The 16,244-nt window shown below is 38.0% G+C and overlaps 1 protein-coding gene across 6 annotated transcripts in view; it reads right to left on the bottom strand.

Annotated features, from left to right (window-relative positions):
- utrn (utrophin) overlaps positions 1-16,244 on the bottom strand; it is a gene marked incomplete at its 3' end in the record, with an annotated part of 265,554 nt that overhangs the window by 160,302 nt on the left and 89,008 nt on the right. For all 6 annotated transcript variants that reach the window (XM_084428992.1, XM_084428995.1, XM_084428993.1 and 3 more), the window contains 10 exons: positions 12,705-12,855; positions 11,614-11,789; positions 11,102-11,237; positions 8,136-8,285; positions 7,467-7,649; positions 6,414-6,515; positions 5,636-5,750; positions 5,346-5,548; positions 5,082-5,199; positions 1,861-2,066 (listed from right to left, as the gene is read on the bottom strand). In XM_084428992.1, coding sequence (XP_084285118.1) covers positions 1,861-2,066; positions 5,082-5,199; positions 5,346-5,548; positions 5,636-5,750; positions 6,414-6,515; positions 7,467-7,649; positions 8,136-8,285; positions 11,102-11,237; positions 11,614-11,789; positions 12,705-12,855 — 1,540 coding nt within the window. The remainder of the gene's footprint in view (positions 1-1,860; positions 2,067-5,081; positions 5,200-5,345; positions 5,549-5,635; positions 5,751-6,413; positions 6,516-7,466; positions 7,650-8,135; positions 8,286-11,101; positions 11,238-11,613; positions 11,790-12,704; positions 12,856-16,244) is intronic.

Here is a 16,244-nt window from a genome sequence, read left to right as displayed (position 1 = left end):
TCTCGCAATTCTGACTTTATAACACGCAATTGCGACTTTATTTCACGCAATTCTGACTTTATATCTTGCAATTCTGACTTTATAACACGCAATTGCGACTTTATTTCACGCAATTCTGACTTTATATCTTGCAATTCTGACTTTATAACACGCAATTGCGACTTCCTTTCACGCAATTCTGACTTTGTATCTCAAAATTCGGAGAAATAAAGTCAGAATTGCGAGATGTAAACTCGCAATTGTGAGATAAAAAGTCGCAATTATCTCTTAAAATGTTTTATTCTGTGGCGGAAACAAGCTTCCATATTTTTTGTTAATCTACCCGAGTCAAACTTTAATTTAAAAGCATAATTAGAATGGAAACGCCACTTTTAAGTTTGACCGTATTTTCGTTTTTGGTCAAATTGCCTTTTGAATGGGAGTGTTTGGGTCACTTCTATGATAGGTTCAAACATCGCTAAACACTAATAAGGCTCGACACAACATGAAACTGTGCTCGAAGTATCACCAGGGGCTCTACACATGAACTCCAGCATTGAGAACATTGTTTGTGTACACAGAGTTTACTAAAAAGAAAGATTTTGAACTCATAGAAGTGCCCCACACACTCCCATTCAAAAGGCAATTTGACCGAAAATGAAAATACGGTCAAACTTAAAAGTGGCGTTTCCATTCTAATTATGCTTTTACACGAAAGTTTGACTCGAGTAGATTAACAAAAAGAGTCTAGGTTGCATTTTGGTGAGAGTTACCTTTTAATTTGGAAGACATACTGTGCATGCTGAGGAAATAAAATAACAAAATTTAAGGCGATAAGACGATAAGGCCTAAAAAAAAGAGAAGCCATTCAAGCTTGCTGAAGTGACAAAGAAATATTGGAAGAACCTTAGGAAGAGTGAAAGAGTCTTTCCCAGAGAGATATCAGACTTTCTTAAAGGAAGATACAAGAGCAGGTTACAGGGACCATGATCAGATTAAAGTGTCCCTATGATTCCTGCTGAAAAATGTCAATTACTTAAGCTGTAATCCATATTTATCCAATTTGATCTGCAGTTCTTTAATTGGGTTGGATGGTTAACCAAAATTTAAACACATCTGAAGTGTTTATTTAATAAATTATGAGACAGTTCTATTAGAAAAGCATTGTGGGCTTAATTGGAACATGTATCTTACAAAGCCACTCCAGACTTTTAATTAAATAAAGCAATTTAATTTTGTCAGTTCCAGACAAAACATAACATGAGTTTTTACTCTTCAATGAAATACCCACTTTAGTGGAAGACTTGAATATCTATTAAGAAAGCATGTTCAACTAAGATTTGGGTGAGCTTAAGGTCACTTCCCATATTCATTAAATGACAAAAGGCGTGATGGATTTCTTCTGTTTGCTCGACTACAAATCACACTGATCGTCAATATTTCTTAGTTGTAAAGTGCATGTCTCTGCAATACATAACTAAGTTAGGACATCTCTCTAGCTTTTTTAAATGATTTAGGAGACCAAGACCAAGTCTTGTATTTTGAACTGTAAGAACCAGAGCAACATAACTGCACTTAAGGGGCTATACACACAGAATGTGTTTATCCATTCCACTGCGCTACTTTTTCATTGATTTTCAATGCAAACACGCTAGACGGACGTGTTTAGCTGGTGCGCTCATGTCTCGCATCTTTTGCAGTGTATGACTCAGCGTTTTAAAGCACAGCGCTAAGTTAAGAGAAGTTCAACTTTTTAAAAACCTTGCATTGATTTTTCTGTTCCACTGACCTGCACCTTGCGTGTTTAACCAAAAGTACGAACCTCTCACTGAGTGAAAGGTAACAATCAGAAGTAATATAGGTCAAAGGTCAAGTTCTCACCTTGTTGTCACCGATTTGTTTGGTGAGCGGCTCTCGGCTCTGTTGCAGCAGGTTATGGAAATGCATCTCGTTTTGGCCAATAAGAGCCTTCACATTCCGCCTCTGCTCCTCCCATTGGTCGCTGTGGCCGATCATGTGGTCCAGCTGCAGAAGCCGCGCCTCCACGCCGTACTGTGTGTTGTCCCATTGGCTGCGGACCTTCTCCACTGACACACAGCAGGAAAATGTTAATTGCTGCAGTCCATTTAAAAATGTTTATTTCATTTGAATGGTTTGTTTGAATGAATGATTCAATGACTCAAAGACTGCACTTGTTTCATTACTGGATGAATCAGCGTTTTTGAACAAATCTCTTGAATGAATGATTCAATGACTCACTCATAAAGACTGCACTTGTTTCATTACTGGATGAATCAGCGTTTTTGAACAAATCTCTTGAATGAATGATTCAATGACTCACTCATAAAGACTGCACTTGTTTCATTACTGGATGAATCAGTGTTTTTGAACAAATCTCTTGAATGAATGATTTAACCCCCTGAGGTCGGCGGTATCGCCGGCGATACCAGCTCGCTTTTTTTTATCAGTGTAAAAGAAACTCAGAAATACTCTGTTGACTTTGATTTTCCATAGGAGTTTCATACATCAATCGATTCTGTTAAATGTGTATTATTTTTGTGTATACTCACAATAAAAACAAAGTGTGGTGCTTTTTGCCAAATAAAGAAAAATAAACACGAAGCTAGGTTCTGCCTTCTCTCTGTCCGTGTAGTCCATTCTGAAACGCGTCCGAAAATGAATCATAACTCAGCGAATACTTCTCACACAGGCATGTGAGTTATGTCTTTATGAAGCTTGAAATCTCTTCTTTTAAATGAAGTAATTTATATAAAACACAAATGTTTTCAACTCATGTAATCCGCTTGAAAGCAAGGAGAGTTACCGTTTTTCCTTCTCCCTTCATTATCTCTAAATGAGCTGCGGCCGCCCCGCCCCCGGCGCGATTCACATGTAAATAGTTTAGGTGATCTAGTATGCATCGCATACGCCCCCCGATCAATGCCATAAAAACACAGTTTCTATCAGACTTACTGATAGTTCATCGCGTTTTGAGTATGGCACGCTTCTCCGGTAATAAAGACGCCCTTCAGATGATTCTGGACAGCGCCGGGTTGTTTCCTCAGAGGAAGATTGTAACAGACGACGAACGGCAGCATATTGAAGAGCAAATTCCGCCGAGGACACAATTTCGGAGTAAGTTTTACTTAAAAGTCTTTTGTCTTTTATTTTTCGTGTTCGCATTTATGAGGAAAAAAACAATATTACCTGACAGTTCTCCATTATGGACGCGAGCGCTCTAAGCACTAAAATACTTTCAAACATTCACAGAGACCTCAAAACAGAAAGTACAAATCCTTTCTTTAAAACGAATTTCGTTTTGTATCAATTGTATCTTAATTTTAATAATTTTTTCATTAACAAATTTCCTGGATTTAAAGTAAATATAGGCTAGCAATCACAACATAAGGTCTGAATGGGTTAGATTTGGGTACAGTTTTTACTGTAGAATATACTGCCACATCAAATAAGCTTTTGTTTAGCAATTTCTATATATAAAATAGCCTACTATTTTTGTCAAAAATAAAGTCATCAACTAAGATGTTAGCTGTTCCAATGTTGGCTATATTCAAAGTAATGAATACATAGATAAAATGTAGGCCTATAATCTTTTTTTTTTTTTACAAAAAAAGAGTACACTTGAAATATTGTTAGACAAAAGTCTTATTGGCACATATTTAGTATGTGTTTTATGGCCTTATTTCAGAAACTTTAGTTTTTAGTTTTTTCAATAACCACGCATAAACATTATTCTCTCAAAAATGCAGACATGTACATTATTGTTGCTCACATATTATGGTAGCCCTGTTTGTGCTAAATAGTGTGTAATTTTTTTTTTGCCATTAATATGTTTATAAGCAACTGAAAAAAGCACAAATGTCAGGGCATGTCAGAACATCTCAAGGACCCCAAAAACACCTCAGACCCCAGAGGGTTAATGACTCACTCATAAAGACTGCACTTGTTTCATTACTGGATGAATCAGCGTTTTTTTGAACAAATCTCTTGAATGAATGATTCAATGACTCACTCATAAAGACTGCACTTGTTTCATTACTGGATGAATCAGCGTTTTTGAACAAATCTCTTGAATGAATGATTCAATGACTCACTCATAAAGACTGCACTTGTTTCATTACTGGATGAATCAGTGTTTTTGAACAAATCTCTTGAATGAATGATTTAATGACTCACTCATAAAGACTGCACTTGTTTCATTACTGGATGAATCAGCGTTTTTTTGAACAAATCTCTTGAATGAATGATTCAATGACTCACTCATAAAGACTGCACTTGTTTCATTACTGGATGAATCAGCGTTTTTGAACAAATCTCTTGAATGAATGATTCAATGACTCACTCATAAAGACTGCACTTGTTTCATTACTGGATGAATCAGTGTTTTTGAACAAATCTCTTGAATGAATGATTTAATGACTCACTCATAAAGACTGCACTTGTTTCATTACTGGATGAATCAGCGTTTTTTTGAACAAATCTCTTGAATGAATGATTCAATGACTCACTCATAAAGACTGCACTTGTTTCATTACTGGATGAATCAGCGTTTTTGAACAAATCTCTTGAATGAATGATTTAATGACTCACTCATAAAGACTTCACTTGTTTCATTACTGGATGAATCAGTGCTTTTGAATGACGTTTTAACAGTCATTTGTCGCCACCTACTGGTGTAATGATTGTAATCGATAAAAGTGCCATGTTACTTTACAAGGGTGATTTGCTCTATTTTGCACTACCGTAGACATCAGTGTTTATATCCGAACTACACACGTTTACCCCAGTACTTCTTTGATTATATGAATATTTGTAACAGAAATAACCATACTGTGTGGTTGAAAGGACTGTTTGTGAAGCTGTTTCACACCTATATGTATGACAACTGCTCTCTCAGCGGCAGCGCCAACACAGATCTGTTCACTGTGATTTCATCAAAGGTTTGATAGACACAGGTGAATCGTTGTCATTTATGAGTGCAATCACGTTGGTGTTTGAATCGAGATCACAATCTCTTAATCATGCAGCTCTAAGCCAAAGACTAAACATGAAATGAAGATTAAGATGATGTATAATATGCTCACGCTTCTCTGAGATGGAGGTTCGCACATCTAGGTTGGAGGTTTTGTTCTTGATGTTTTGAGCCAGAGTGATGATGTCTTCCAGCTGTGGATGTCTCTGCTCTAGATCTCCTTTAGTCACCTACAATCACAAAACTGGGGTTTTAAAATGGCCAGGGTTTCGCGGCCCAGACGTTGTCTGTAATCGCTCAGGTAGGGGGAAATGAAACTTCAATGTCTTCAAAGTGAAGGCAAACACCCTCTCAGGTCTAATTCTGATGTCCTGACCTGCAGGCGTCCGATGGTGGTGCGGATCTCATCTTTGTCTCCCACTGTGACGATGCTGGATTTGAGCATCTGGTGGATGAGGAGGAGCCAGTCCGCCAGCTCCGTGGCCGTCTGGTTGAGATCGGTCGGGCCCACCAGCTCTGGGCTGTGATGGCGCTCCTCGCTCAGCAGACTGACCATGTGAACTGGAGACGCCATACTCGCTGAGAGACACAGACACAATCCAAACACTCAATTAGATCTGGAAGAGCAGCGTGAGTGTCCATTTCACCTGCCTGCACAGCACTCACTTGTGAAGTGCTGCTGAGACACTTGTTTTGTCCATGGAGACAGAGGCTGTTGTGGCGTCTCCTTCAATCTGACGTCCAGAGCTTTCCAATCTGCAGCCAGCTGTTCGATTTTACTCTGCACAAACACACACACACACCATGCTCATTCTCATCCACCTCTCTATTCATGTGCACTTCAGACCGTTACCATTTTGTCTATTTAAACGGGGAAAAATCCAAGATAACTTCAGAGAATTATAGAGTGCCACAAGGATCTGTGTTAGGCCCTCTACTATTTTCAAAATAATTGCTGCCACTTGGTTAATATTTTAAGAGAATGTGGAATTATTTTCCACTGTTTTGCCAATGATACTCAGTTATACATTTAATCACGACCAGATGAAATCTCTAAATTACCCAAGTTGAAAGAGTGCATTAAAGATATAAAATACTGGACGGCCTCTAATTTTCTTCTCTTAAATTCGGATAAGGCGGAGGTATTACTTATTGGACCTGTCGTATTTGTTGCTGTTTGCTAAACACCACCCCGAATACAAAATCTCAACGGCAATTACTGTTATGACTGTCAGAACAGACAAACTGAATATGAAAACCGGAATGAATTTCAATGCAGAACATTTGGTGTTGGTGTAACCTTTCGCTTCAAGCTCAATTCATTACGGTAAAATTGTTTACTTTCAGGTTCATGCATTTAAAACTGCTTTGTCATCGCACTACTAACAAAGAAAAGTAAGTGAATTGAAGCTCAGCTCAGTTTAATTTGCTGGGCGACACAAACCTTTTCCTGTGGTAAAAGTATCTGTTTCCTCTGAAGCTCAATAGAGTAAGACAACAACTCCTCCAGCTCTCGCTTCTGCTCTCGCATGGACATTTCCAGAACCTACACACACACACACACACACACACACACACACACACACACACACACACACACACACACACACAGACCAGTCAGATCTCAATACTAGAGATGTCTCCCTGTGTCATTCCAGAACTCTGAGACTCTGAGTTTCTTTCTTAGATCGAACACAAAAGAAGACATTTTGAGAAATGTCTCACAGTGTTTTTTTGTTCATACAATGTAAGTCAATGGTCACCAAAATTGTTTGGTTACTAACATTCTTCAAAATATATTTTTTCGTGTTCAGCATAAGACAGTCATAAGGGTTTAGAAGGACATAATTAAGTCAGAATAATTTAGCATGATTTCTGGAGGAACTTTAAAGGGGTCAAATTTGCCTTGATCTTTTGACATTTTAGAGGTCTTTGTACCATTAAAACATCCTGCAAGTTTCATAGTTTAAAACGTCCTTCTCATTATAAACAAAGCAAATTTTTATATTGTAGGATCTGTAACATCACACAGTCAAATATATTTGCATATGACCGCCTCCAGATCAAGACATCGACGAATAGTTTTACATCATCGCACCACAGGCCCCGCCCACTGGCATTCAGTCACTTAACGGCTGACATTTGCCTACACCGCGTCTCTGTAGAGGCTTCAGAAGGACCCCAGCGTCCCAAACAAGTTGATGTTATATGTTAATCAGCTTAATTGTCAATATTCCACATAAACATTTACTAGAATGCAATACAGTTAAACAAATGATGACAACAACAAAAACTGAGTATTACAGTTCTAAAGGCCATTAATGACTTTGCAGCATTACATGGATGCTAGACCATGTTAGTTAATACTGACTGGTTCATTTTTTTTACTGACAAGCCTTAAAGGAGCCGCCCCTTTAAAACAGATCATTTCAGACAGAGGGTCAGAAAGAAGGTTGAAATGAATCGCTTTTCCGCATATATATATCATATATCTGACCTGTCTCTCAGTGGGTGCGACGTCACTCAGAGACTGGCTGGAGATGTAAACCCAGTCTCCCAGTCTGTTCATGCGCTCCTGGAACTGGCTGTAGGACGGCAGCCGGGTCTCGTCCTGGACCTGTGTGTGCGTCTGCAGACGGCCCTCCACCTCACGCACCTTATCCAGCAACTTACCACTCACCTTTAAACACACACAATGGCACTCTTTACACATCATTATCACAGCCATTTCACGTAAAGCAGTGGTGACAGACCGGTATAGGAGCCAGGCAGATTAATCAGCATATAAATGACCATTCTGAGATTGAGCCCACAACTGAGCCTACTTTGATTACCAGAAGAGTGCCACGTCCAGATTTACAATACGTTTGAATTGAATTTTCATAAGAATCATAAACTTTTGTTAGTCTTCTGCAACAATGCAAAAATCCTATTGGGTTTTTGTTGAGGGAACCAGAGTGATGCAAAAGTACGGGTTGGCCTACAAAAATACATCATTACCGCAGCGCTCTATTGAGTGTGTCTCATTTGACATCATTAAATTGTACCCACCACACAGCAGAGTAGATGTGAAAACATGAGGGCGACAAAGAAAGAGATATTAAGGTAGAGAGATTGAGAGAAAGAGAGATTTGGTGTGTTTGTGTGCTATGGAGTTGTTTCGTACTTTACTCCAACTGATGTTGATCTGCCTTATTTTATTCACATGAATGTCTCTGTCCTGAGGACTCAGACTGGAGTTTGACAAGATCTGAGAGCCAGTTTTATTCAGCCATGACAACGTCTCATTCTGACCATCCATCTCCTCCGTTAAGGCCTGAGAGAGAGAGAGAGAGAGAGAGAGAGTAGTGTGTTAAAGCAGACATGCTGAGGCACTAGCAGCAGTTTTAGAGAGTAATCAATTAAAATTGTTTATAATTAAACTAAGAGTTTTATTTAGCTTTTAAATTGATAGTATTTTAGTGTGTTATTGGATGTATTTAGAGTAAATTTACACTACTGTTTAAAAGTCTGGGGTCAGTTTTTTGGAAAACAATTTTTTTTAATCAGCAATGTTTTAAAATGATCAAAAGTAATAGTGATAACATTTTTAATGTTACAAAAGATTTCTACTTAATAAAATGCTGTTCTTTTGAACCTTCTATACATCAAAAATCCCCAAAAATTATCCATTTCCACAAAAATATGAAGCAGAACAACTGTTTTCAACATTAATAATAATCAGAAATGTTTCATTAAGCATCAAATCATCATATAAAAAAAAAAAAAAACCTTTCTGACTCGACCCACATTCTTCATCCAGAATTTCAGCTTTTACCATCTGGTAGAAGATTTTGAGTTCCTAAATGTAGGCTAAACCGTTATAAAAACTCTTTTTTACCTATGTCTATTAAGCTCATTACCTCTAATATGTAGGTGTGTGTAATGTGTTCTTCTTGCAATCTGTAGGCTTTTGGGGTGTGCAATATGTTGGTTGTTGAGGTGTGTGATATGTCATTTGTGCGATTTGTAGGCCATAGAGAATGTGCAATATGTCAATTGTGTATTGTTGTAGGCCAGATAGAGTGTGCAATACATAAGTTGTGAATCTTAGGGGTACTATGAGTGTGCAGTATGCCAATTGTGTATTATATAGGCCTTGTGGAATATATCAGTCATGTATTTATGGGTACTATGGAGTGTGTAGCATGCCAATTGTGTATTTTATGGGCCTTAGGGAGAGTGCAATATGTTAGTTGTGTATTTTAATGGGTGCTATGGAGTATGCAATATGTCAGTTTTGTATTTTGTAGGCCATATGGAGAGTGTGCAATATATCAGTTGTGTGTTTTTGTGTGCAATATGCCAGTTTTTAATTAAGTAACAGTTTTAAAGTTTTATAAGTGCCAATGGAAGTTGTTAATGTGTCTACTACTATACATACGTACCTATTTAAACGTATATGAAATGCTCATTCTTTTTGTACAGTGTCTTTTTTTTTTGTGTTGTCTCTGTAAAGCTATGGAATGGACAGAGTCCAAAACAAATTTCCCTTCGGGGACAATAAAGTATATCTCATCATCATATTAGAATGATTTCTGAAGGATCACGTGACACTGAAGACTCGAGTAATCATTGGAAATGAAAATTCAGCTTTGATTAAAGGAATAAATTACATTTTACAATATAATCACATAGAAAACAGTTCTTTTAAATTGCAATAATATTTCTCATTATTACAGTTTTTACTGTATATGCTCAAATAAATGCAGCTTTGGTGAACAGAAGAGACTTTTTTCCAAAAACATTTATAAAATCTCAGCGACCGCAAACCTTTTAACGGGTATATGCTTGAGTCACTAACTAATGTGTCCTTAAAACATTTTTAACAGAACTAACTTCGATAAACTAAATCAAATATTGAAGTTTTCACTAGCTTGTTTAAGTGTAAACTGTCAATCTTAAACTATGAGTCATTTAGATCATTTTGGAAATGTTCTGTTAAGTCCTCATAAAATATCTTAACTAAAAACAGCTAAATATAGTATATAAAACAAAATAAACCAAACTAGTAATCCAGTACTAAAACCAAAATTTGTAAATAGTATTAAAATAAAATCTTTTTTACACTTTATTTCTTATTATTTTGCATTTATTTTAATACTATTTACAAATTTTGGTATATATACATAAGGGATGCATTGATACCAGCATCGGGTCTCGAAAAGCCGCGTCTCAGACAGCGCTTGAATACTGAATTGAATTCTCTTTCACGTCTTCTTGCGCTTGAACTGAGTAATTCACACACAATTATGTAAAACGCCCATCTTGGACAGTATCCTAGTAAACACAGTCGGTTATGTCTAAAGTGAATGTAAACAGTTGAGAAATAAAACGCATGTGTATCAGTATATTGGATCCGTTCATTCGGTCTTAAAGGGGCAGCAGCCTAATAATCCTGCTGATGTGTTTTAATGTTAATCAAACAACAAAAGACAAAGAAATCACTCACTGCTCTTGACTGAATGACTTTTAGAACTTTATAAAGATCCATCTACATTTAATTTGTACAGTGAAGACTACGCAGTATTATTTTACATTCGTTTACTTTATTCAAATTCTGTACATGAAAACTGCTGTCAGACCCACCTGAAAAACTATTTATTTCATATTTGTTCTATTGTTTATTTGTGCTATATGTAATTTGATTATTTGTTTTAATTTTTATTACTGACTGTTTACTTGTCTTTAATTATGTTTTTAATAACGTTGTTTTATTTACACAATATAGTGCATTTTAACGTGCATGATTAAGCATGAAAATATATATTTGCAAACAAATTAAACCAATGAATATGATTCACATTCTTTTGGTTTCTCTACCTAATATATTTTATAAAAAAAATGACAATAAAAATTACAAATGCAACGAAAATACAAGCATCAGTGATTATCAAAAATAAAAGTATCGGTATGGCCTCGTTCTGGAAAAAGTGGTATCAGTGCATCCCTAATATATAATATAATGAATACATATTTAAAAAATATATAAATTGTCCTCTAGAATAGCTTGACTGTAGTCAGCTGATGACGCAGGTCAGTGCGTGCGTGTGTGTGTGTGTGTGCGTGTGTGTGTGTGTGTGTGTGTCGAACCTTAAGCTCTCTGAGGTTGTTGTCAGTGGCTGAAACGGGCAGTGTTGCCACGGTAACCTCTGTGCGCTCCAGCCACTGGGTCAGACCAGCCGTCCGCTGAAACACATCCATCATGAGCGGATCTCCACCCATCAACCTACAGCAACATCATTCAACATCAGAAACTGATGCCTCTGCAGTGGACATGACACGTCTACACACCCTTGTTATAAAAGCTGATTATTGTGATGTAAAAAAACAACAAAGAACTTTTGCTCCTTTCATGTACAAATTACAACCTACGCAACGCCACTGACAGCCAAAGTGACATTTCAGAGAAAAAGTAAATGAAAACCGTGGAATAACTAACTGCATAAGTGTTCACCCCCTGAACTAACACTTAGTTGAAGCACCTTTTTGATTACATCACAAAAAACAGCTGTTTTAACGGAAGTGTGAAGACTGTCCACTGTACGTGTACATACTGATTTGTGATTTTGGCTGGTGTGTGTGTGTGCTGTGGCGATGGTAACCTGCGCTGGCGGTCGCACACTTGTCTCTGGACGCGTGTCCAGCGGTGTCTCAGAGCGTCCAGCTTGTCCTGTAGCAGAGCGGCGTCGGGGGACGACACCTGACCGATGATGTGCTCGCCAGACCCGCTCAAAACCACCATCACAGACTGATGAGAGGCCAAGCCCTCCTCCAGATCCTACACACACACACACACAAAGACACTGGGGTTAATGGACAGTTTGGCCTGTGAGTGTTTAACTGATAAACATGACGTTGGCAATTCTCTTCATATGCAATTGAGGGCAAGAAATGTGCCTGACCTTAATTTGTATTGGAGGACAATTTCACATTCAACTCGCTCTCTTTCAGCACTTTCTACACACACACACACACACACACACACACAGACAGACAGACGCAGACACACACACACTCACACACACACAGAGACAGACAGACAGACAGACACACACACACACACCTGCCCTCAAAAGCTCTCCCAGACTGTGAAACACACTTCAGCACGCGTGAGTCTAATGATAATGTCCCGCTGGAGTTTTCAGCATGTTAACTGAAGAGGAAGAGGCGAGTGTGACTCAATACACACGTCGGTGGAACAAACATGGCGGTATTTTGCTCACACGCTAGAAATTATTTCTTTTTAATTTTAATTGCGAGTTAGAAGTGCTCATTGCCTAAATGATCATATAATTATCACTCAATTATGAATTGGTGACTCACAGCATGATGAGCGATCTCAATTAACATTCATGATTAAAGACTACTCCCCTCTATAATTATGTTGTGTGATATATATTCTTGCCCTTCTGTTCAGAGTTCGACATTATGATGACTTTTACATTGACATTAATGCAAGTGTCAGATGCTTTTATCTAAAGCGTATCCCAGCTGTAGATCTGATGGGAACTGAGCAACCATCACGACACCAAACGATCCTACCGTTGTTCCAGTCCAAAACTGTGGAGTACTGTAAATAAAAGAGTCTGGTGGCTGAAATGTTTCATTGGGATTTGAACCTACAACCTGCTGGTAAGCAAACCTTTAACCACTGTGTGATTATAGAACGGATGTGTGACCTTCGACCTCTGACCTGTTGTTGTCCCCGAGCGCGATCCAGGTCCAGCTCCCCGTCCGGTCGGGTCGCGTCCGCCAGGATCTGTTCAGTGTCGCTCAGCCACTGCGAGAGATCGTTCATGTCACAGTGGAACTGCCTCCACTCCTCCACAGCTCTGTCAAAACACCTGCACACACACACACACACGTCAGCACAAGATGAAACATGATGATATCCTCACATTGAATTGATCATTTCTTCAATTAAACTGAGCAGCAGTGTGTGTTCGTTTCGACTCGCTTCACTCATTCTCAAGCGAGAGATGTGTTGTAAATCTAGCAGCCTCAAGTATTCAATATCAGCATCAGAAAGTCATTTCTCGGAGAGTACCGACACACACAAGAGGCCGAGCTGACGTTCAAATTCATCATGAGATCACATCTTAACTCTTTCCCTGCCAAACACGGAATTTTCCGGGTTTTCAGTGTTATACCATTGGGGGCTATGATGCATCTTCTGAAAGAGTCCTGCTTTTTGCTCAAAATGTTGCTTTTTTATGAAACTTACCCATATAAAAGTGTTGATAAAAATATAACACATGAAGCTAGAATAATTAGTTTCTTGTTGTTTAAAAGCAGAGGGTTTGTTCTTACTTTTTTATACAGTACAGGTCAAAAGTTTGGAAACATTACGATGTTTTTATGTTTTTGAAAGAAGTCTCTAATGCTTATCAAGCCTGCGTTTATTTGATCAAAAAAACAGAAAAAAAAAAACAGTAATATTGTGAAATATTATTACAACTTAAAATAATAGTTTTCTATTTGAATATACTTTAAAAAATAATTTATTCCTGTGATCAAAGCTGGATTTTCAGGATCATTACTCCAGTCTTCAGTGTCACATGTGACATCCAGTCTGTCACATGATCCTTCAGAAATCATTCTAATATTGTGATTTATTATGAGTGTTGGAAACAGTTCTGCTGCCTAATATATTTGATGAATAAAAGGTTAAAAAGAACTGCATATATTCAAAAAAAGAAAAAAAAATTCTAATAATATAAATCTTCTTTACTATCACTTTTTATCAATTTAACACATCCTTGCTGAATAAAAGTATTGATTTATTTCCAAAAAAAAAAAAGAAAAAAAAATGACTGACCCCAAATCACTGACCAGTAGTGTATATTGTTGTTACAAAAGATTTCTATTTAAAAAAAACATTTTTTTTTTTACTTTTTATTCATCAAAGTATCCTAATAAAGTATCACAGGTTATGAAACCATATTAAGCAGCAGAACTGTTTCCAACTTTGATAATGAATCAGCATATCAGAATGATTTCTAAAGGATCATGTGATAGGCTGGAGTAATGATGCTGAAAGTTCAGCTTTGCATCACAGAAATAAATGATCATTTAAAGTATAATAAATTGAAAACCAATTATTTTAAATTGTAATAATATATCACAATATTACCTTTTTTTTTTCTTTTTCTTTTTTTTTTGATCAAATAAATGCAGGCTTGATGAGCAGAAGAAACTTCTTTCAAAAACATTAAAAATAGTAATAAAGACGTGTACTGTATGTTGCATGTTTGTTGTGTTGGTGATTCTGGTGAGCGGGTTTGGCTGATTAACCCTTAAAGAGTAGAACATTTTGGGGCGCCAGACTCGCCTGTACTTTTCTTATCTTTTCTAAAAGTCATCAGGTGCCGTATATCATTTTAAACAGGACAACTTGGCATTTCCATCTAGATCATTTAAAAGTTTGACATTTATTTTGTCTGAGAATGGATGAATTTACCAGAATTAAGAAGAAAACAAACACCTGTTGACTGTGAACTCATACAGAACCTCCTGAAATGTGGATATTTTGTTTTCCTTTAGCGAGTTATAGGATGTTTTAGACTTCCAGATGGAAATTTTGTGTACATGTAACAATCCCCAAGCAAGTTATTACAACATTATTACAGGAAAAACATTATTAGTGAAAAACTGGTGTTTTTTATTCACTGACAATGTAGATGTGTCTCAAAAAAGTTCAGGAAGTAAAGTAATTAAAAGCATTGTTATATAATAACACTGAAGCAAAAGTGACTCTCTTGGCTCCGCCACTTATTTCTGTCAGAATCGATTCCACCGGGACATCGTGCAGCGACTCGTTTGAAACCATGCATTTCAATGCCTCGTCTGATGTGTGCCGCTGGTGTACACTTGTTTTTTGGGTTTGTGATGTTATGCTTTCTCAGAGAGAAAATCTGTTCTTGTGTGTGTTTTCTCATGCACGCAAAAACTATTTTCACTTTGTGTTTGTTCAAATTTCGAAATAAACATGCTAATCGCTGGTTCAAAAGACCAAAACCTATGTTTATTGGTTGAGTGGATGACAGTTTCGACCAATCTGGGCGCGGGGGTGGGACTAAGCATCAACTCTCGTTCCTGTTGGACTCAACAACAAACCGCATGGGTTTTTTGACGAATCAAAGCTGATCAAAACATGATGACGTAATCACTTTCACTACAGAGCTTGTGAATGTCCGACTATGTGATACCACTGAAAAGTCGGGAAGATCCTCTTTTTAAGCACACAGACTGGATTAGTGGTTCAAAAGTTATTAAACATTTAAGAATAATAGTCATGTTTAGCCGCGGGTGGCTGTCTGGGTCTTTAAGGGTTGACTAAAGGAACTGACTAGCTAAACTAGCAACCATCTTCATCACAAACACTTCTCTAACTGAGTAACTTGAGCAGGCTTTACTGGTGAACAGCATGGGTAAACTGGTGGAGCAGATAGTTCAGCGTGGAGGTCGACTGGTCTTTGATCAGGTTTTACTGGTGAACAGCATGGGTAAACTGGTGGAGCAGATAGTTCAGCGTGGAGGTCGACTGGTCTTTGAGCAGGTTTTACTGGTGAACAGCATGGGTAAACTGGTGGAGCAGATACTGCAGCGTGGAGGTCGACTGGTCTTTGAGCAGGTTTTACTGGTGAACAGCATGGGTAAACTGGTGGAACAGATAGTTCAGCGTGGAGGTCGACTGGTCTTTGAGCAGGTTTTACTGGTGAACAGCATGGGTAAACTGGTGGAGCAGATAGTTCAGCGTGGAGGTCGACTGGTCTTTGAGCAGGTTTTACTGGTGAACAGCATGGGTAAACTGGTGGAGCAGATAGTTCAGCGTGGAGGTCGACTGGTCTTTGAGCAGGTTTTACTGGTGAACAGCATGGGTAAACTGGTGGAGCAGATAGTTCAGCGTGGAGGTCGACTGGTCTTTGAGCAGGTTTTACTGGTGAACAGCATGGGTAAACTGGCGGAGCAGATAGTTCAGCGTGGAGGTCGACTGGTCTTTGATCAGGGAAGTCTCTCAGCGGGAGCTGGATGATACTGGGCGAGTAACTGGGTCACATTTCTGTCTAACGGTGTGGAAACCTTCCTGTGTGACTGACTTCTGACAGAGACGAAATCCTGCTCACCTTCCAGAAGAACCTGTCTCTTACATTATTAACTGAGCTTTGAAGTGGATCTCAAGGAAACATGTCTGGGTCATATTTCAACCCAAAGATCTTAGGAAATATATAAT

Source organism: Rutilus rutilus (assembly GCF_951802725.1).
Source record: "Rutilus rutilus genome assembly, chromosome: 13".
Classification (NCBI taxonomy): Eukaryota; Metazoa; Chordata; class Actinopteri; order Cypriniformes; family Leuciscidae; genus Rutilus; species Rutilus rutilus.
This window is presented reverse-complemented; position numbering and strand designations above follow the sequence as displayed.